Genomic DNA, 23009 nt, shown 5'->3' with positions numbered 1-23009 from the left:
CTGACAAAAATTACTATGTCATGGTATTATGAACTGGGATAGAAACATTCCTGTGGAAGTTATGTTTTAAAATTTCTTTTTAGAGGGCTGTTTTGTGTTACTATCCTTAGATTTTTAGTGTGCTTTCACATGAAAGTCTACAGAGCAAGTTCGTCTCCGATTCAAGGGATTGGCTATACAGCACATCTGCCCCCCCCCCCCCCACTGGCTGTAATCCCCACCATGGTTTTGCATGCCCCCTATTTCCACCACAGCTTCCCATTTCCTTTCCTCCTAATTTTCTACCTGTTCGTGCCTCCTTATTTTTGCCTTCAGGAAAATGTTGCCCTTTTGGTCACATGTAATTGCTAAGTCTAATACGTACATTCCTCTCGGGTGTTGTGTCTATGGACCTTCCTCTGCTGTCTGGCTGAGTGACAGCCTCAGAATATGACTAGTGTCAGAGCCTCGGGTTCCTCCAGGATCACTAAGTCTCACTCCAGTATCAGACCACTAAGAAGGGTCTCTCCAGGAACGGGACTTTTTGTTCTCAAGTGTCTCCTGTTTTGCTGAGATCCTAGTCAGAGACCATATTGCTATTTTTAGACAACTGCTTTCTTTAAAAAGTAGTCTAGTTAACTTTTTGACATTCAGTTGGCACATAGCCTGTGATCAAATCTAAAATAAATCTGCGGGAGAGCGTTGTCCTACTTATTCAGAAAGTACCTCCCTCCCAGAGGGAGGGAAGCAGTGCACCTCTGAATCCTCCAGGCAGAGAAGAACCTTGTTGTGAAAATGTCCAGATACCGACTGGACTGGAGCGATCACTGTCCTGCAGCACACGTTCACAGCATCCACTGCCCTCGGTGGCATGGACAGCCAGGCATTAATGGACCTATAATGGCACACGTCTTTGCCCCTGCGCCTAGACTCACATGCTCTAATCTGCATGGTTAGCCTTAAATGCCTGGCAGAGTATAGTTAATTGCTCAAAGCTGTTATCACGTAAGTCGTGCCACTGATAAAGCAAGAGAGCCTAAGTGTAAGTGAATCTGCACATTTCAGTCACCAAACTGGAAAACACTGAATCTATTTTGAGAAATAGGTTTTAAAAATAATGATGTCCAATGATCAGAACACTTCGGCTGGATATGTTCTCTCAAAGTTCAGGGATTCTCCTCGGGGGCACCAAAAAAGAACTATTTTATTGGCTAAGGGAAGTATCTCAAATTTTCCTTATGAACACATTAAAAAAATCACAAGCCATAGAAAGAGGTTTAAGAGAAGTCGGGTTTAAAACAAATTGTGTAGAGCATACTTAATTTCGTATTGGCCTCGGGGTTGCCTTCTGCCTGAAAACTCAGACTCTGGGCCTCAAAGGTTTAAATGAGTCTTTATGCCGTTTTATTGGGGATTGGGGGGGGCGGGGGGCTCAAGTAGGAGAAATATTCAAATCTGTATCTTTTCTACGTGTCTGTGTACAGTCACCTTTCTTGAACGTCTTTCCTGGGAAAGGTTAATTGCACCGATGAAAGCACTGGGGAGAGAAACGCTCCTAAATTTCCCCCAAAATAAAAATTATTCTCGTACGTGGCTTTTAATAACAGGGGAAACAAAGTAAAATGCACCTCAGACAACCACGAGAAGGGCGAGGAAGAAAGCTTTTCAGGTGCATTATAGGTCACAACAGTGCCCTCTGCTGTCCAAATGGCGGCTGACGTGAAGGTGGTTCTCACACTATCAGAAAAGCCCTTCTCACTAAACAAAACGGATGTTATCTCCTCTTCTAGACTCTAGAAAGGTCAGAAAAGGAAGAGCAAAGAATTAAAAAGTGTGAACAGGTAGCAGCAACCTACTGAAAGGAAAGAAAGGTTACACAAGAAAGAACAACAGAACAGCATAAACTGTAAGAAGGATGAGAATTCTAAAAGATTCTACGGAGGCTTATGTGGAGGCTCACCTCATTGCCAGCTTTTCGATATTTGACAGTTTTACTTTCAGAATCCAGCTAGAATTCCTGGATTTATTGCTGAAGGTTTTATCATAAACTGAGTACAACCTACCCACTAGCAGCCAGCAGCCACTCCTCCATGTGCTCCTGGAGTAGTTTGTGTGTGTGGCCCTTTTCTCTGTGGCTCCTAGACGTACAACGCTCCCTCCTGGGGCTAGCGCTTGGGTGCTTCTGCCCCGAAGGCCACCTTCCTAATGTTGTCATCAAACACGAATGTAATACTCTACAAAGTCTGTACAAGTGCTTTACCTCATGTGGTCTCTTTTCATTTACTACACAATCAGGCATGCTAAATTAATTTTGAATAAATAAATAAATTACATTTAAAACAAAAATCAGGGGGGAAATTTAGACAGGAAAACACCATGAAGTGAAAATGTGAATATTATTTGTCCCTAAAAAAAAAAATCTAACCAGGAAAATGTAACTGACATATTCCTATCCTTTCAGCGATGGACCCTGGCCTGGCGGAAAGCTGAGGGCTGCCCTTCAAGCACCTGAATGCACACAGTTATCGTGCAGCCATCCTCAAAGGTGTGCAGGAGTAATTAAAAAAAAACCTAAGGATCTTAAAAATAATGAAATAAATAACACTTCTGAGTTAAGCGGAGTGGGGGCATGCACCTCAAGGTGAGGAGAATAAGGTGGTGGTATGTACCTGCATTGGAGATGGGAACAGGACTTCCAGATTGATTCAGCTCAATTACAATTCTTATTATTGACACCATCTCTAGGGTAGGTGGGAAAAGTGTCCTTCCAGGAGAATTTAAGTAAGTGGCATTCATTTAATTATTCAATAAAGTGTCAAGACTACTCTAAAATTATAATCTATGTAATCATATGAGAGGATATACAAATTTAAGCATGTCATTATAAGAAGGTATAAAATTGATGTATTTATTTGCTAAAGAGTAAATAATGTAGTTCCCAATTTTCTGCTCTACTCTCAAAATGAATTACTCACATTCAAATTGAAGTCACTTTGAAAGTTCAACCTATTTATTTTTCTAAACAAGAAACTACCACTGCATTTTATTAAATGGCCACAATGTAGAAATCAGGGGGGGGGTAAATTATATTTTAGGTGTATTTTTAATTCTATAGCCCAATTAGGCTGACAATTCAAAGCTAAATGCAAGATCAGTAGCAAAATGAAGGCACTACAAGTCAAAAACATTATTCATCTGGCTCACGTGCACCTAACACAGGAAGTATGTAGTTAGGAAAGTTACTGATACAATGTAAGTGAGCAATAAGTTCTGTGGGTGAAGAGATGCATGAAAGATTATATTGTGTGTATATATGCATACATATACACATATAAATACGTACACATTTCTACATGGGGATTTAGTTTTTTTTAATCCTCAAAAAATTATTCCAAAAAGAGTTTAAATAAGGTGGTATGTAAGAAGGGTTACTTTTGGCTGTGGACAAAAATAAAAGGAAAAAAGAACAAAGCAAAAGTAAATCGATACAGATAGATCGATAGACCTCGAAGTGTGAGGGAGCTTCAAAACTGTTCCTAGAAAAACAGAAGTAGAGGATAATGAACAATGCCCGTAACTTTTGAAGCCCCTCATATATTTCCCTCAGTGTGTGGGCGATGAGATATGGGCAACTTCACGTGCAAATAAAAACCACTTAGGAGCGAGCCAGTGACTCATCAGTTTCAGATGTAAATTCCACAGAGCATCACTTATGTTAACACAATTCCTAAGAATGATATTTTATATTGCATATTTTCTAAAGTCTGAGATCTGTAAAAAAATAATGTCTAACTTTAAACTTCTTCACCAAAATTCCTGTGCTTCCTATTGCAGAAAAGTCCAAGGATGTGAGTTCAACTGATCAAGTAGTGCAGTTTGACTTGCCTCTGTTGAATAAATTTCTTAGAATATGTATTATTTCAGAACATGTGATGGAAAGCATTACATGTATTGAGTCTAATTCTATAAGGCCTGGCTTTGTAATTAATATATTTTTAAAAAATCAATCACTTAATTGGGGGGCTCTTCCAAATCTTTGAACAATCCAACATTCAATTGTACTAAGTACTCTAGTACACGTTGCCATCAACATTTCCGAAACATTTTCTTTCTACTTAAGGCCTTGACATCAGCTCCTCTTTTTCCCCTCCCTCTCCCCACCCTCACTCCCCTATGAATCTTGATCAATTATATATATTTTTAATTCATGTCTTACACTGTCCAGTGCCTCCCTTCACCCAGATTTCTTTTATTTGTCCCCCTGTGGGGGTGTCTATATGTCCATGTAGCTAACAGTTTAACAAACAGCTTTGTGAGATTGTTTCTCATAATTTTTCAGCTTTGTGAGATTATCTTTCTCATTTGCAGTGTTTTGGAACTATTTCATCTCAACTAGACTTCTAATTCTGCTAGGGCAAGGTTGCACCCTCTCATTTACTTGGTTGTCTCTCTGCCCTACCAGGTATTTTGCCAAATAATCTCTACTGCCCAGTGAAAACTCTGTGTGTGTGTGTGTGTGTGTGTGTGTGTGTAGAAAACATCTTTTCTTTATGTGTGTGTGTGTGTGTGTGTGTGTGTGTGTGTAGAAAACATCTTTTCCTTATGACCGATCTCTGCTCTCATTCACACTCTAACTCACTCCTCATCCAGCCACCAGAGGGCTCGGCCAGGCAAATATGGGATCATAGGATCATACCTGGCTGAAAGCGCTCCAGTGGCTTCCTATCGCTCCTGTCATTCAATTCCAAGCTGTCAATGTGATCATGCTTCCCCTGGCTGTGATCTAGGAAGACCCGTCTCTGACTTCCTTCATGTTTCTTCTTGTTCAATAATGTCACAGTCACCGGATAATTTCAGTTCCTTTCAGCTGTTCCTGCTCTGGGCTGCTGCTTTTGTTCTTCCTTAACCCTGCAAAAATCTCCACTTTTACTTCTTCTGTTCATAGATGATTGAATTCAAATAATGCTCCCTCCCCATGGCATCCTTCTCTGACCACAATGATAAAGCAGCCTTCTCAATCACTTCTAACGCACTGCTGTATTTCATCTATTTTCTCAACCTGAGTACCTACAATTTTCTCCACTAGAAACTAAGCTCTCTAGCCCCAGCAAACAGTGGCTGACCAGTTGGTTAAGAAAAATCAGTAGAGACAAAATGATTAATAGGTGAAAGTAATGGAAAACTAACCTCTTTAGTTCTGTCAGAGAGTTCATATATGCATGCAAGACACAGATAATTTAGAAGACTACATAGAGTGTACAGAAGGTCTTTTGTTCTGATTAAAAATCTTAATAAAGAAAACTGTAAACCAGGAGCCTAAGTCAAATGGAGTCCATTAGGTTAATAGCACAGTGTGCATAATACTGTACAGTGCTCTTCCATGTGCAATTATGATTTCCCAAGTGTCAGCAACATGCATGAAGGTTCGGGATCACTTATCATGTAAACGGTGACTATTCTGCATTTCATCACTCTGACTTAGAATACAGCACACCCCTGCAACATGGACTCCCTCACCTGATGAGCCTGTATTTCTAACGGTGCAGATTGAAGGTTATTTTAATCCACAAAAAAGTTACTACTAAAGAGTTTGAGTGAATTGTTACACAAGAAAAACGGTTATCTTCTGGCTGTGGACAGAACTAAATGGAAAAGGAACAAAGCAAAAGTGGATCCAAGGATGTGCGGTGAACACCTTGTCCGCCTCCTCAGCTCCTCCTTCAACTGCCCATGCTGTCGCCATCTGGTGCTTCTCCTTCGTGGATAAAATGTCCTTGAAAAGATGGTCTCCTTTTCTCTATTGTTTTAAAACAATTGACATAACAACAAATAAGACAAATACATTACACCTATAGCAACACAAACATAAAACACCCCTGTTGGTCAGCTACACCTACAGGAGAGCAAGCCCTTGACATTGTCAGCAGGCACTGTTTCTCTAAAGACCACAACACTCGAGAGCAGATTCTCAACCTGTGGGTTACGGCCCCTTCAGGGTTCGAACGACCCTTCACGGGGTCACCTAAGGCCATCGGAAAACACCTATTTCCAATGGACTTAGGAACCAAGACACCGCTCCTCTATCACTCTCCAGGCGGGTGCGCCCACATGCAGGTCTGCCCACATACAAGTACCCAGCGTGAAGACTGTTACCCGTGATACATCATGCTTCCAGATAAAATTTCATTGATATGTAATTAGAAATATTTTGTAATATAATTACATATTGTTTTGTGATTAATCACTATGCTTTAATTATGTTCAATTTGTAACAATGAAAATACATCCTGTATATCAGATGTTTACATTATGGTTCATAACCAGCAAAACTACAGTGATGAAGTAGCAATGAAAATAATTCTATGGTTGAGGGGTCACCACAACATGAGGAACTGTATGAAAGGGTCGCAGCGTTAGGAAGGCTGAGAACCACTGCTCTAGAGTCAAATGCTGAAATATTAGCATGAATACTCTCCCTAAGGGAGAACATAAGGATTTCAGTTGTATGCATCTTTGTAAGAGCCTCTCATGAGGCTTTGAATCACATTTTGGTCAGTATTTTTTCCCCTCGGTTCAGCTTTTATTTCTGTTTAATCTATTCTTAAAGAGCTATTTTCCTTTCTGTCACAAAAGTAGAGATGTAAAGCAACTAACAGTCTTGTTTTAAAAACGTGAATAAAGGGTGGAGGCATAAAATAAACAAACAAATAAGGTGAATAGAAACAGCACTAGACTATTTAGACCATAAAATGAGAACTCGAAAACATTTAAGCCATACTATGCTGAATTTCAGAAGAGAAGGGAAACGGAAAAGATGAGATTACAGGATAACAACTTTTTATATTATCAACTGTGTATTAAGTATGGTAAGAGCCTGCAGAAGTACAGGGTCAGTACAGGGGCATCTGAAGGAGCCAACGTAAATGGGAATATAAGAAGAAATAGTTTGACAATACATTCAAAAGGCAATACTTCTCTTGGGAACAGACAGACTAAAGTCATGGGAAGAAAGTGAATGACAGTTCAGAGATATGATACAGTTTTATTTGTTTGACACAAGTGGATCTCTGTTTCATATAACAGTTTCTGTTCTGAGTTATATAATGAAAAATACTTTCTAAATTTTCAACAAGGTTCATTGATCTTTGTTTAAAGTTAAGTTTAACTCATTATCCTTCACAGTAATTACTTGAAGTCACGGTAAATACGGTCTACATTCCTAAGTCCTTTGAATTATTACTTTAATTACTAACTCCTAATTTCAAGTTACTAGCTAGAAAAATTATTAAAATGCAATATACTATCAGTGTCTAGGTTATCCTATGTAATAACTCATTATGATTAATTAATTTGAGAAATATAATAAATTCATTCTGAAATTAATTCAAAAGTATTTTTAAATCCATACGATCTACCTAGGAACTACACCAATAAATATTACCTTGTTAATAAACATTTAGTATGTAAAGTATTGTTAGCAATTACATTAAAAAAATCAAATGCAAACACTTTCTAACTTTCTGACAATCAACATAACACCTAGAATGAGACAAATTGCCAACAAATAGCTCGGCGACATACCCCTGGAGTCTGTAGGGACAGAGGTGTGATACGGCGTCTCTCCCATTCACTGGGGCGTGGTTCTGGTGTGGACTCCATAAAATTGCGCTTGAGTTCACTAACGCTAGCCTGATGTTTCAGTAGGTCCTCCTGGGCCTTATCCAAGTCCTAGCAGCGTGTAACGTGACACAGGGGAAACAATCCAAAGGTTGGGGGGGGGGGGTGGAGGGGAACCCAATGAGACAAAAAATAATGACAAAGCAAACGTATGATTAAAAAAACAAAACTAAAGCAAGAAAAATGCCAAGTCTCAAAAGCCATGTTTTTTTATCTATTAAAAAGCCTTCATAAACTTAGTCAAAATTTGAAAACAAAGCCAATGTGTAACTTTCTAGGATTTAGATTTTGAAAGGTTTTATTTCTTCCCTGTTTTGAACTTTTAAAGAAACATTTACATTACCAGAAAGAAGTTATAAAGCTAGTCATGATAGGCCTTGTTTCTTCTATCTGGGTCTGAAATGCAGCCCAAGCCTCTGTCCCAGCACATGTACCTTTTGGATTATTAATACGACCTCAATTGTATTTTGGAAACACAGGAACCCAACTCTAAAAAGGGGAGGGGTAGACTCAGAAGAACATGGCTTAGGGGTAAAATCAGTCCAGGACCATCCAAAAAGGGAAAGCCAAGGGCCGACCACCAGGAAAATTCTCATGTGGCTTTTAATTAGGGAAACAAAATACTGCTTCCAGAACTGCTTTTGCTTGGCTGCTTTGTAAATTAACCAGAACACATACTGCTCTCGGGCACTTGCCAAATACAGAGGTGGGCCCCAGCCACTGGCTGCGCCAAATGGTGCTCTATGCAGAGAAACTGAGGGGGGTTTTCACAGAAGGCCCTGATCCAGGATGCTTGTGGGAGTTTTCAGACCGGCCAGAATATGCAATGTTTGTGGAGGTAAAAGAGATGGAGAATTCCGGACACTATTTTCACTGAATTGTAAATGTCTTACACTTCAAAACTCCCAGGAGCCACCTGTGGATTCTCTTTCATCCCACCCCCAGAGGCACAGGCCATGCACCTGAGAAAATCAGAGCCCCACACCTTCATGCACAAGCATAGTAGTTCACCTAAGGAGCTCCTTCCTGTTGCCATCGGGCAAACACTGACAGAAATCTACAAATCTTTGCATGGCATGGAAAAAGGACTGTGGCTTGAGATCAGGCACATTTCTTGGATTTGTTTAATGCAATGTTATGTCTTACACTTTACAGCATTTTAGTAAGTTATGCAAAAATACATTTCTAACAGTTATCAAAGCTGCCAAAAGCAACCAAACAGATTAGTCAGATTACTGAGAACTGCGCTCTCCACTTTCCCACGTGTAATCTCCTGAAGGAGAAAAAGTTCGGCTTGTGACACAGGGGGCACGGGGTATGGGGCGGTTGGGTTTTTCTTTTTAACCGAAACAATCCCATTAATTAGCATACATCCCAACAGAATACCGCAAACGGACCACATTTCTTAATTTTTTTAAAAGTGGCCATATTTCAAAAGGCAAATGATTGAATGCCTAATGAACAAATGCCTTTTCTGTTTAATATATACTAAGGATGGGATTGTGTTACTTCAGTTTCTCTGGTCTAGAGATAACCTATTAGGAGAAAATAGGTTTATCTGTAGAATGGCTTCACAATTAATGGACAGAAACATTATGCATTTGACTAAACAGAGCGATTTTTCCCCTTTGTCACTGTAAGAACTTCTGGTCGATAAGGTCCTCCCTGAGCCTTTAAAAGAACAAAGCCCAACTGGTGATGACATGCACCCCACCACATCGAGTCTCCCCCATGCATTTCATGCACTGTGCTTGGAGAAAATCACTAGCCAGCCTGTGCGTGACACCTCCCTTCCACAGCAGCCTGGCAGCCAGTAGGGCAGAATTATGTTCTGAGATTATACCAACCTCCAACATTAAATTGCTATGTCTGACATAAATATTATCCCCTTCTACTCTCAAGGAACTTTTCTGTGAAATTAAATCACACACAAGGGGGGGGGGCAAACACATGTAAATGTATCAATGAGCAAGCACCAAAAATAACCCAGAATATGATCATCTAAGACATTAAAATAAAAGGGAAATCGCAATCTTAAGAACATCAGGCCACAGTTCAAAGAACACTCGCAAATGAGCCCTGAAAGCACACTCCACACACAGTAACAAAGGCAGGCAGCAGCCACCAGGTAGTTAACTTAAAGGGAAACTCATCCACCTCCTCCAGCTGCGCTGCTTCTCCTTCTTCTTCTTCCATCTTCACCTGAAAAGTCACACAGCATGTGGCCACAGAGAAGCAGGGTGTTAGTAGGAACTCTGCCAGCAGTGCCAAGAAGCTGCCCTTGAATGTAAACGCTCATTTACCAACCTTCGCTGTCTGGGCCTCAGAAGATGCAGAGTATTAAGCCACTTGGGTCTTCCTTTGCCTAGTGTGCTGTACAAATGATGGAAGTGGTACTGTGCAGAGATGAAATGGAGAATGGGGCTTCATTCTCTCTCACACCCTAGGATTTAGCTCTGCCTTTGAATGTTTTCATTTAAGATTACAAATGTGAGAGTGCAAAAATGGCACAATCCAATTAAATTAGAAACATCCAGGAAAATCAGTGGTATCGAAAGTGATCTTTTGGCTTTATATTGGGGGTTATGTTCACTCTGTTACTCTAATTTGTAATGGGGATTCCCCCCTCCCTCTAAAAGGGGCTCTGGGAATTGGTTTTGCTACTTTTATACTAAAATAATGTGTATTTAAAAATAATCTTTGCACTATATACATTTTCATTTAACATTTTTAAGCAAGGATAGATTTTCACAGATGAACACTTCTCAATATCTAACAACCCAAAGGAATTAGGAGCCTTGGTGGCACCATGTGTTAAATGTAGAGCTACAGGACCACATGGTCAATAGTTCAAATCTACCAACTGCTTTGCAGAAGGAAAGATCAGGCTGTCGCCTCTGGTACAGATTTAGTCATAGAAACTCACTAGGCAATTGTACCCTGTCCTATAGGGTCATTATGAGTAAGAATTGCCTTGATAGCAGTGAGTTTAACTAAAAGGCTGGTTCAAATCCACCAGCCACTTCCTGAGAGAAAGACGAAGCTGTCTGCTCCCACACAGATTTATAGCCTCAGGCATGCTAGAGAATAATTCAAATGTCTTACAGGGTCAATCAGTCAGGATTGATTTGATGGCAGTTGGGTTAATATCAAAGGAAACCGTGTAGCCTTCATATATCAATTCATAGCAGTGTCATATAGCATATGTATTTTTTTCTACTTTGACATGACAAAGCTAAATCTCAAAGTTCAAGGCACATTTTCTTTTTTTAAAAACCACTCCTAACATTTTTGAAAGGTAAGCAGAAACTCACAGTCACCACTGATTGGTTAAGAAACACTTTCCAATTATCTGATCAACATAAGAGTTTCAAAATGTTGATTTCTCAGATAAAAAACTTTACGAATTGTAGTTTCTTCATGATATAAAATCATTGCATTATTTTCATATTTGGGGTATAGTTTGCTCTAGATTTTGGGATTCTCTCTATGCATTGATAGGACTGACAGCATATAAGATACCAAGTCACCAGGCAGCATCTGGCAGAACAGGTAGGGAACATAGTTTCACATGTTACAATGGACCTGGTACAGAGGTAGTGTGCTTTGAAAAACAATCATCTGATGAAGTCCAGGAGAGGCATTATCTATAGCGACAGCACCTCGTCAATAGTGCCTTAGGGTTGTAGCAAGGGAGCTTGGGTCTAACGGGGAGCTAAAAATCGTGAGGACAAGAAGAAAATGTTCTAAAACTGCGGTGATGACTGCACAACTCCTCGATCTATTTAATCATTGAATTGTATGGTGCGTGAATGATATGTCAATAAGAATTATTTAAAGAAAATTTTAAAATGGTCTCAATCCAGCACCTTAATTTCAAATAAAAGAGCACGCAGCGCCCAGCCTCAGTGTCGCACAGCTCACATGTTTCAAAGCTGGATTTCAGTTTTCGTATTTACTTAATAAAACACAAACAGATTCTTCCCAAAATACCGGGCATACTAACTGGGTCTTATAATCACCTGGTTCCGTGGCGTTTGTTCTTGTTGTCTTAAATACTACCTAAACGTCATCTCTTTCCCCAGAGCTACAGGAACAGGGAAGCGTAAGAGTTTCCGTGATTAAACCTACAAATGTCAAGAGCAAAAACTACAGATATATCCTTATGAATGCAAGAAATATAGCTTCCTATCAAGAGAAATAACAATACAGGGAGTTCTATTAAGTTACATCAATTAAAATTATGTCCACTGCATCCTAAGTTCTAGATCAAGACAAAAACAGTTATATTCTAAAAGGAACCGCATTCTTACTTGTCGGCATACTGGACATAATATACATGCTAAAGGCAACACTACAGATCTCCCTCTTTTTCGGTATGGGATCACCTGGGTCGGGGCTCAACTGCTAACAGGGATGGCAGTTCAAGACCAGCCAGCAGCTCTGTGGGAGACAGACCTGGAGATGTTCTTCTGTGAAATGTACTGTGTGGGCAACCCTACAGGACGGTCCTGTCAGAACTGCCTTGACTGTACATAACAACATGGTCTAGATAAGTATAAAAGAAGCGGACCATTTCGCTGACTTAGGATGTGTAAACTAGGTCAATGACAATCAGGGGGAGAAAAACCTACAATACACTTCTCATGCGTTTTAAACACTGCATGTGTGAAAATGTAAAGTTTGTGATATTTTAGGGGAACTTACAGACATGTTCACACTCTTACATTGGGAAAACATTAGGATGGAAGTAGAGTTTTGCTGACCCCACAAACTGAAGCTTATGTAGGAGTGCCAGCAACCATGTCTTCTTCCTCTCTTTTGTCATTTGCGTCACAGTTGTAAGAAACATTCAAAGAAGATGCTTTAGCTTCCAGGTAGCAGAGGGATAGAGCCAAAGGAAGGGCGAAGGTGAGAGAAAAGGAAACGGAAAGTGAAGCCGAGAGAAGTAACCCAAAGATGAGAATAAGGGAAGGAATGAATGAAGGGGAGGTGATAGGAACATAATGCTGAACGTCAGGTGGAAGGAAGGAGACCCAGACCTTGGGGAGGCTGGGGAAAGCGAGGTACCCATCTTCATCAAGAAGTGAGGGAAAGCATTTGCAGAAATGGAAGGAAAAGTATCCAAACTCAGAATCATGGTGGCCATCCACTTTATGAGGCCTCTCGTGGGGGGGAGAAGGGCCATCTGGTTGAGGAGGGGATAAGACAGGGTCCAAGACAGACTCAAGCGTGGTGACTTCAGGGTCACCCTGCTCTGATGTGTCGCTTGTGGAACTGAGGTCTACGCTGTCTAGAGAGATCTGGTCTGCCTCGCCAAAGGGGTCTTCCTCTGAAATGTCTGAGAGCAAGTCCATTTCAGAGACTGGCAAAAGGAGTGGGGAGGAAGATGAAGCAGCGTGGATGAGTGAAGGTGGGCGCATGAAAACAGGCTACTCTCAAAAGCAAACCCATGATTGAGTATGAAATTACATAACGGGCACATCATAGAAAAGAACAAATGTATGACAGAAAGAGGAGAGAAGAAATAGGTAGTTAGTGAAAACTTTTACTAAGAAAGAGGGTAATATTAACAAAGCTACAAAATGAATTAAATGATCCATTTTTAAAGAGAAAAACTGGACTAACGTATATACTCGTGTGTAAGTCGAATTTTTCAGCACATTTCTAAAGCAGTTTTTGTGGTAAAATTAAGTGCCTTGGCTGGTATTCCGGTCGACTTACACTCGGTATACACGGTACTTCCGTCACACAGAATGTAGAGGAACTGACTTAGCGACTGTTTTCCAAGCAGACGCACACAGAGCCTATGGATTCACACAGCATTATTACTTCATGCTCTGGTTCTGACAAGCATTCTTGACATTAGCAGAAGGGACACCGCCCCCACCCTGCCCCAAGGACACGCTGTAGGCTGTTGCATACAGTGTACACGCAAAATAAGGCAACGCAAAAGCAACACGCCATCTTCTCATTCACTGAACAAATGCTCACTCTCTTTACTGCAGAATTTAATTGGCTATACATTGGTTAAAAAAACATTTTTTGACAAAGTCTACCTGTGCTCATTTCAAGCATAATTACACCAATATAATTCAAGTATAATGCAAACAATGAAGACATCGGCTACACTTCAAAATTTTACTTTTATCAAATTTACTTGTGTAATTAGGGATTCAATAGATGAACATGAAGATTGTTTTAAAAGTAAAGAACAGTTAATTAAATGTATTTTATGTTGAATATTTTGCTTTGAACAATAATCAAAAAGGGTCCAGAGCATAGTATGAATCAGTAAGAACCTATATTTTTTTGAAAATTAGGAACTGACATCAATAGAGGGCAGACTAATTTTAATGTGTTGATAGTTAAATCTAAAACAAACGCCAGCAGGTAGCCACTTGCCTTAGGATAAGTTTAAAATCCTATATTGTAAGTTGTTACCATACCTTTCCTTCAGTGGGTTGCACATGCAGGGCTTTAGTGGGGCTTCTGACATCTCTTCTGCTGTCTCCATCCTGTATCCCGACAGCACTCACAACTCCAGGACCATATGCAGAGGCCTCTTCAGCAGGACCAGAAAATTCCTTCATGAGACTTTGGTCCCCAACACCAATCAAAGCTAGTAAAGAATTACAATGTGAAATACTTTAGGACACACAAAGGAGACGACTTTTAAAAAATTCTCCTCTTATGGAGCTAAAACAGCATATAAATAGTTAAGAGGCAGGATACTGGTTGAGTTCTAAAAACAGGAATGTACAAAATAAATTCATGGTTAAACTACACCCATGCACTTAACTATTAACCTAAAATTTAGCAGTTCAAGCCCACCCAGGAACATCGTGGAACATCTAAAACCAAGAGAATCCCGTAGAATAGCTCTAGTCTGTGGTACATGGGGTTGCCAAGTGTTGGAAATCAACTTGGTGAAAACAGGTATGCTCTTTTAAACTGAAAACTTGCAAATCCTAAGTTTTTGAAGAATATTGTCTGATCATGGCACTGGCCAATAGGAGGAGCTCTAAGCTCAGCTGAAACACCAATTGGAATGAAAATTCTAAGCAGTAGTTTACCTCTCTAGATCTCTTTGGTTTTGCCTAAACTTGCTCATGAATATATTTACTGCAACAGTACTTGTACAATTACATGATTAATTTCCTAGGTTCCTTTCACCTTCTACATGCCGCAACAGATGGACAAGAGCGAGAATCCTGTTGACATTTTATCTCACTGTAGACCAAACCAAAACTGCCTTGACCTCAGGACAGAATTCCCTGTATACAGAGAATTGTACTGACATCATTGGTCTGGCTGCACGCCACGAAGGAAGAAACCCTGTGAATACAGAGGTCTTTGGGACTCAACTCTCCTGAAAGGCAGGGAGCCAAGCCTCTTCCTTTTACCAGTTGTGCTCACTCTTACCAAATATCTGCCTCGTGCTTATTTCACTTTCCTTTAAATGGCAGGAGCCTGAATTTTTCTCTTCCCCTAATAGCCCTCAAATTCTTTTACTTTCGAAAGTCCACACATCACATTACATTAAGCAATACAGTCATGTATTTTAATAAGTATATTTTCCTTATATTTATATGAGGATGGGGAAATATATTTATGTGCATATATTTATAGGCTTAGTATTAAGGTAACAGATAGATATCCAGCCTCTACTCAAGTATTTCCTCAATTCAAGAACTTTGTCCCATTAAACTGGCATTCCATAATGCTTACCTTCCCGCCACAATCGCTGAAGACAAAGCAAGTGCATAAGCGAATGTGGTGAAGAAAGCTGATGGAGGCCGGCTATCAAAAGATATAACATCTGGGGTCTTAAAGGCTTGAAGGTAAAGAAGGGGTGATCTAGCTCAGAAGCAACAAAACCCACATGGAAGAAGCACACCAGGCTGTGAGATCATGAAGTGCTGAAGGGATCAGTTATCAGGCATCAAAGATTTAAAAAATCGTATCATTGTGTGCTCACCTCCATGATACAACCGCTGAAGACAAATGGGTGCATAAGCAAATGTGGTGAAGAAAGTAGATGATGCCAGCTATCAAAAGATATAGCATCTGGGGTCTTACAGGCTTGAAGATAAACAAGCAGCCATCTAGCTCAGAAGCAACAAAGCCCACATGGGAGAAGCACACCAGCCTGTGTGATCATGAGCTGTCGAAGGGATCAGGTACCAAGCATCAAGGGAAAAATATCCTATCATTGTAAATGAGGGGTGGTGTGCAGAGTGTAGACAAAGCCCATCAGTAGGCAACCAGACACCCCCTTACGGAAGGGTTGCGGGCAGATGAACCAGTCAGGGTGCAGTATAACGATGATGAAACATACAACTTTCCTCTAGTTCCTAAATGTTCTCTCTCCATCCACGAGCATGATCCCAATTCTACCTTACAAATCTGACTAGACCAGAGGATGCACACTGGTATAGATAGAACTGGAAACACAGGGAATCCAGGGCAGGTAATCCCTTCAGGACCAGTGGTGAGAGTGGCGATACTGGGAGGGTGGAGTAGAGGGGGAACTGATTACAGGGATCTACATATAACCTCCTCCCTGGGGGACAGACAACAGAAAAGTGGATGGAGACGTGGAACCAACAGTGTATGATATGAAAAAATAATAATTAATAAATTATCATGGGTTCATGAGGGAGGGGGGAGTGGGAAGGAATGGGGAAAAATGAGGAGCTGATGCCAGGGGCTTACATGGATAGCAAATGTTTTGAGAATGATGAAGGTAACAAATGTACAAATGCGCTTTATACAATTGATGTATCTATGGATTGTGATAAGAGTTGTATGAGCCCCCAATAAAATGATTTAAAAATTTTTTTAAATAAATATATTTCCTTTTTGACCTTTTTGAGATTTTGTTAAGTTTTTCTTTCAAAGTATATGGCTATGAAAAACTGGTGACTAATTATGATTTCTAAAACCCAACACACACATGCTTTGTTCAAGAATTATTTCAAAAATGAGAAAATCTGACTTAGACATGTTTTTAAAGGTAATGTTACTGGAACTTTAATAGCAAATTAAAAATTAATGAAGCTAAAAAAATGTTGACCTGGCAGTTGTTTTTTTTTTAAAGATTATCTTATCGGGGGCTCTCACAACTCTTATAACAATCCATACATATATCCACTTTGTCACACACATCTGTACATATGTTGTCGTCTTCTCCAAAATATTTTCTTTCTACATGAGCCAGGGCATCAGCTCATTTTCCCCCTCCCCCATGCCCTCTTGATAATTTATATTCTTTTTCTTTGTTTTTCATGCCTTCCACCGACTATTGTCTCATTTCACCCACTTTCCAGATGTTCATCCCCCTGGCAAGGGGACTGTACATCAATCATTATGATCAGTTCCCCCTTACTCCTCCCACCCCCACCCCACAAACCTTACACTCCTATTATCACTACTCCCCTTATTTGTCCTGTGTGTTACCTGTTATAGATTCCCTGTGTTGCGAGCTCTTATCTGTCCCAGTGTACATGTTCTGGTCTAGCCAGATTTGAAAGGTAGAACTGGGATCATGATAGTGGGGGGAGGAAGCATTAAACTACTAGAGGAAAGCTGTGTGTTTCATCAGTCTCACGCTGCACCCTGACTGGCTTGTCTCCTGCCCGAATCCCTTCTGTAGGGGATGTCCAGTTGCCTACAGATGGGTTTTGGGTTCCACTCCACAATCCCCCCCATTCACAATGATATGATTTTTTGTTCTTAGATGCTTGATAACCTGGTCCCTTTGACAGCTCATGTTCACACAGGCTGGTGTGCTTCTTCCATGTGGGCTTTGTTGCTTCTCAGCAAGACGGCGCTTGTTTATCTTCAAGCCTTTAAGACCCCAGACGCTGCACCATCAACTTTCTTAACCACATTTGCTTAACACCTGCTTTGTCTTCAGCGATCATGTCAGGAAGGTGAGCATCATGGAATGCCAGTTTAATAGAACAATATTCATTTGTAGAGGGAGTGCTTGAATAAAGGCCCAATGTTCATCTGCTACCTTAATACTAAACCTCTAATTAGATGTACATAGGTCTATTTCCCCATTATCATATATAAATCTACATATGTACATGCCTTTATTTAGACCTCTAGAAATGCCCTCTGCCTTCAACTTTTATCTCTATTTCCTTTGACTTTCCTCTTGTCCCACGATCATGCTCAGCCTTCATTTGGGTTTCAGTAATTCCTCTTGGTTACATTGCCCTTGATCAAGCCCTACAAGGTCTCTTACACCCTCATAGCCAAGGATTTTGCATCAATTGTTGTTCCCTCTTCCCTGGGTTTGTTAACATGACTTCCTTCCCCCCACCTCCTTCTCCCATGTTCTTCTGGAACTGTCAGTCCCATTGTTTTCTCCTCCAGATGGTTTATTCTGCCTATCTTTTCTAGATAGACCTGCAGAGATATGCACAAAAACAAAACCGGGAAAAACAAACCAACAAAAGAAAACAAACAAAAAAAGCTGTAAATAGTTCAAGGTCTGTTTGTCAACCTTTAGGGGTGTTTTCCAGTCAAGTCTTATGGGGTGCCACGCTCTGCCCCAAAGTCTGTTTTTGGTATTCCCTCGGAACTTCCTTGCTCTGCTCTCCTTGCTGTTCTGTTGTACGCCCCAATTCCCACACTGTCTCTCCAGTGTTGTCGCCTGTGGGGCTAAGAGTCAGTGAGGGATGTTGTGCCTCATAGTGAGCTCGCCGTATGAGCCTCTCTGTTCATTGGCTGCTCCGAGAGGGGCTATCGTCCTCAGGGTTTGGTGGGTGCTCTATTGTCGCTTCCCCCCCCCCTTCACTTTCTCCAGTGTGCTCTGATCAGGTATGTCCCTCTCCCTGAGCTGTAGCTTCAGTGCTGTCCTCTGAAGTGAATTCTTTTGTGGGGAGGTGGGGCTATCCATGTAGTTGGGATTGGGGCCAGCCCCTCAGACCTCTCTATTGGTTCCCTGCTTCATGCCGGTATGTTGCATTCATGTGTTGGAGCACCAGATTGAAGTCTGGTCCCTCTTTCCCTGTGGAGATATAAACAATACCCTCCCTTTGGGTGAGTCAGTGCCCTGTTCAGACACTGTATCTTTTGATAGCCAGGCACCATTAGCTTTCTTCACCCTATTTGTTTATGCACCCACTTTGATGCCAACAATCATGTAAGGGAAGGTGAACATCAAAGAGTGCAGTATTAGTAGAACAAATTGTTCTTTTGTTGAGGGAGTACTTGAGTGGAGGCCCAATGTCCATCTTACCATAATACTTTATAAATATATTAACATAGCGCTATTCCGGTCATTGTATGTAAATATATTTACATATATACATGCCTGTATTTAGACCTCTACAACTGCCCTATGCCTCCCAGTTCTTTCCTCCATTTCCTTTTACTTTCCTCCTGTCCCACTATCGTGTTCAGCCTTCATTCCAGTTTTGGTAATTCCTCTCGGCTACACTGCCCTTGATAGAGCCCCACAACCCACCCCATAGCATCCTATGACCTCCTCGCCATCAATTCTAGGTCACTTATTCTTCCCTTGTCCCTGAGGTTTTGGGCAGCCCCTCTTTTCCCTCCATCTCTCCGTCCACCGTGTACCCCCAGAACCGTCAATCCCATTGTTCTCTCCTCTTGATTGTTCAACTTGCCTAAGATGGACATGCTTAGACACAAAGCATATCAAAACATAACAAAACAAACTAAAAAATAAATCAACAACAGCTAATAAAACAAACAAAAAATTAATTAAAAACAACTCATTTCATTTTGCAGTGTGTTTTTTAAGTTAACACATTTTCTTCAGCCAACACAGATCTCCCACAGTCTTGAGAACTTTGTAAGACCATATACTTGGTCCATGATGCCAAATGACTAATCTCCTACCTAGGTGAGACCACCATCATATTTGCCTGGTCTACTTCTCCTCAGCTTCCCCTACCCTATAATACCACCTGACGTTTTGAAAAAGGTCACACGGATTATGTGCCATTGAGTAAGCTTGCTTGCTCTAGAGCATGGTTCTCAGCCTTCCTAATGCCACAACGCTTTAATACAGTTCCTCATGTTGTGGTGACCACCCCGCCCCAACCATATAATTATTTCCGTTCCTACTTCATAACTGTAACTTTGCTACTGTTATGAATCAGACGACCCCTGTGAAAGGGTCGTTCAACTCCCAAAGTGGTCGTGACCTACAGGTTGAGAACCGCTGCTCTGGAGCTCACCCTTCAGTGTTTCCTACAGCACCTACAATAGAAAGGGCCTGCATGGCCCGACCCCAGCCCATCTATACCCTTCCCTCATCTTCACGCAGCTGTCTTATTCTCATCTTTAAAACCACAGCTCAAGGGTTCTTCAGACCTTCCTCTCCTGATAATACTATTTAAACAGTAACCCCGGTTTATTGTATTTCTGGCTATCATCCATCCCCTAATGGCATAAACATTCGGGCTGCTAGTTCTCCCAAACACCTGATTTGCCTTCTCCTCCTTTTTGGTATGACTGCCAATCTCCCAGTTTTAGGTGTACTGGATATAGACTTAATCACGTGGCCTTTAGATATTAGATGGATTTTTACTTTATATGTAATACTAGATTGTTTTAACTTGCCAAGCTTTAAACTGAGAGTTAGAAATTAATCTAACTCATTCTACATTTTAAAGGTAAACAGGGAAAAAAGAAAAACACGACACCTGTCAGTAAATGGGGAGCTCAGGGAAGAGTGAAGCTCAGTGCCAGGTTACAGCCTGGTTTTGCTTTGGGGAAAAGGAGAAAGCAAGCCCTAATCAAAGATCCCCCTGGCTGGTTGGTCACACATTAGCAATGAAAAGCCTATTTTTCACAATAACACAATTATCCTTTTGTAGACTTGCTCATCTGATGAATTAGTGTCCAAAACACATAGGAGAAAAAATAATGGATTACTGTGCCACGTTTGCTGCACTGACTTGTGAAATTCATTGTTTTCAGAAATGGGCTTCCTCGGACCCTCTGCCCTAACTGCTCGCACAAGGTGGCCGGCTTCCTTGAGCACAGTTCATAGACCTCAAGGAAAAGGCACTGGTTTGCTGTGCATTTTAGATGCTAAAATTCACAATGTTACAAACTACAGATCCTCACAGCTCAAAAACAGACAGTATGCCAGAAACCAATAGAGCTTCTTTCTCTCAGGACACTGAACAGGGACTACATCAAGGCTTATGACATGGGCTGGCATATTTTTGAGATTTGCTAGAACGAGGTAATGAGACACAGACATGAGAAAGGCTATCTGTTTATTTCCCTTTAAAACTACAAACATGCAAATAATTAAAATTCTAACAGATGAATGATTCAAATGTACATCATAGTTCTCCATTAGAAATCTACAGTGTAGTTATGTGCAAAATGAATCCCTGGAAGCTATGAAAGTTATTCATATATTGGGACCTTGGGAGAGCTTCAGTGGGAGCTTTTTGAACTGATAAGAGACAAAGGTTGGAGAATCCAGAACCATTTTTAATGTACTTACTTCCATCTAGACTCCTGGAGCCCCGCTTACTAGAGGTGCGCTCAAAATGGGGAGCAGGCCTGTCAATGAGGATGCTGGCCTGGCGGGTCTGGGCTTGGGTGCGGCCACTGTAGCGGAATTTGGACCCTAAGGTCAAGAACTTGGTCTTTGGTGGCTGCTCTGGAGACACAAGCCTGGAAAGAGGGCAGAGAATGAGGGTTAAAAGTAGACTGCATGTTGTTTTGCCTTTTCTTTAAACTTAAGATATACAAGTATCTTAATATCTCATTTTAGCAAGCATGTTCACTCAATTTTTTTAAATGCTGCTAATGAAAAAGACCGTTTATAAACCTTGTTATGGATTTAATTATTAGCCCTCCCATCCAGGAATAGCAGTATCCCCTGCTTTTCACATCTTTTTAAGAAAGACCTAGAATAGTGGTATTTTCACTAATTGAAAGAAATACAAAGAGGTTTTTTACTTTATGAAAAAATGTTGAAAAGCAAAACAGGAATTCTGCATTTGGCTTGTAGCGAGTCCTTTGAGAGGTAGCATGTGTTATAAACAATGTCATGAAAAAGCTGTGTAAGTTGTTGAATGGGAAGCCAATCTGGTCTGCACTTTACCCGAGCAATAACGTAAGAAAAAGCAGCAGCAGGCCCCAGGTGCCCTGCTTGCAGTGTTGGTGTCCCCGAGTTCTTTCCATGAAGCTGTCAGAGTTTTGGGATGCGTCTCTCAATTCTATATGTCAAAGTAACACTTTTAGATGTTACTTGGTATTACTTATGAGGTTATTTTGGGGGTCTGGAAACAACTCAAAAATGTTTCCCATATAAACTTCACCGGGTGAACTGAGCTCTATCCCAGACACTTGTACCTGAGGACTTGAGTCAGAAAATACATGATGTCTGAAGGAAGCAGAAAACAGCTATACCAAGAGTGGTGTGTACAGCTGGCTGGGGAAAAACAAGGCCTGGCTACATCAAGGCCCTGTTGGCTGTATTAAGATACATTTTTATTATTATCCTGCAAGCCTGTGACGGCCATTCTGTTGTATTCTGCTTACACTTGTTTCTATTAGGGTGTATCTCAGAGGTGCTTCCCCATTGGAGCAAAGCCTCTTGAAGTTATGTTGTTTCTCAGTAAATGAAATCCAGGGATATTAAGCCTATAGGGACAGCAAATATAACAAAGGTTTGGGAGGAAGGGGGCTGTAGAGGGTGGAGGTGCTAAGAGAGAAGTGATGTCAAGAAGTCCAAAAAGGAAAAGTATGTTTTGGAATCTGATTATGGAAGCAATTACACACTTATGTTTAACATGATTGAACTAGGGAATACGACATATGCTAATTCCCAAGTTACAGCCCCAAATAAAAGCTTAGCCCGGCCCAAGAATGGGTTTGGGGCTTGCACTATGCCCCAGCTCCAATTTAATAATCAGTTTTTACATCCTGGCCCCGCTCAATACTCACCTTCATGAAATGATCACTGAATAGAAGGGTGCTAAAACAAAGTGTGGTGAAGAAAGCAGATGGTGTCCGGCTACCAATCGGAATAGTGTCTAGGTTCTTAAAGACTTGTATTCAAACAAGCAGCCATATAAGCAAGGAGGCAACTAAGTTCACATGGAAGAAGCACACCTGCTTGTGTGATGCAAAGATGACGATTACAAAACTCGAATACGGTGAGGAGAAAGGCTTCAGAGCTAAAATGATGAACCCCAGTTTGTGGAGGGCTGGGAGGGGCAGTGGGAGCCCATCTGCACAGTGTCTAGTCAGACTGAGAAGCTGGCAGATGCGCTCCAGCCACAGGCAAGTCTGGAACAGCCTTACGATCAGGCAGAGACCATTGTCATCCTGATTAG

At 41.0% G+C, this 23009-nt stretch overlaps 1 protein-coding gene across 15 annotated transcripts in view; it reads right to left on the bottom strand.

Moving 5' to 3' along the window:
* The window catches only part of EPB41L2 (erythrocyte membrane protein band 4.1 like 2), a 235315-nt gene that overhangs the window by 30694 nt on the left and 181612 nt on the right, over window positions 1–23009 (bottom strand). For 9 of the 15 annotated variants that reach the window (XM_075554542.1, XM_075554549.1, XM_075554551.1 and 6 more), the window contains 5 exons: window positions 21167–21339; window positions 14106–14278; window positions 9504–9566; window positions 7561–7707; window positions 5675–5776 (listed from right to left, as the gene is read on the bottom strand). In XM_075554542.1, the coding sequence (XP_075410657.1) occupies window positions 5675–5776; window positions 7561–7707; window positions 9504–9566; window positions 14106–14278; window positions 21167–21339 (658 nt within the window). Of the gene's footprint in view, window positions 1–1607; window positions 1773–5674; window positions 5777–7560; window positions 7708–9503; window positions 9567–14105; window positions 14279–21166; window positions 21340–23009 lie in introns of all 15 variants that reach the window. The other 6 variants (XM_075554552.1, XM_075554554.1, XM_075554555.1 and 3 more) reach the window with 3 other exon arrangements.

Source organism: Tenrec ecaudatus, chromosome 7 (genome assembly GCF_050624435.1).
Source record: "Tenrec ecaudatus isolate mTenEca1 chromosome 7, mTenEca1.hap1, whole genome shotgun sequence".
Taxonomy (NCBI): domain Eukaryota; kingdom Metazoa; phylum Chordata; class Mammalia; order Afrosoricida; family Tenrecidae; genus Tenrec; species Tenrec ecaudatus.
This window is presented reverse-complemented; position numbering and strand designations above follow the sequence as displayed.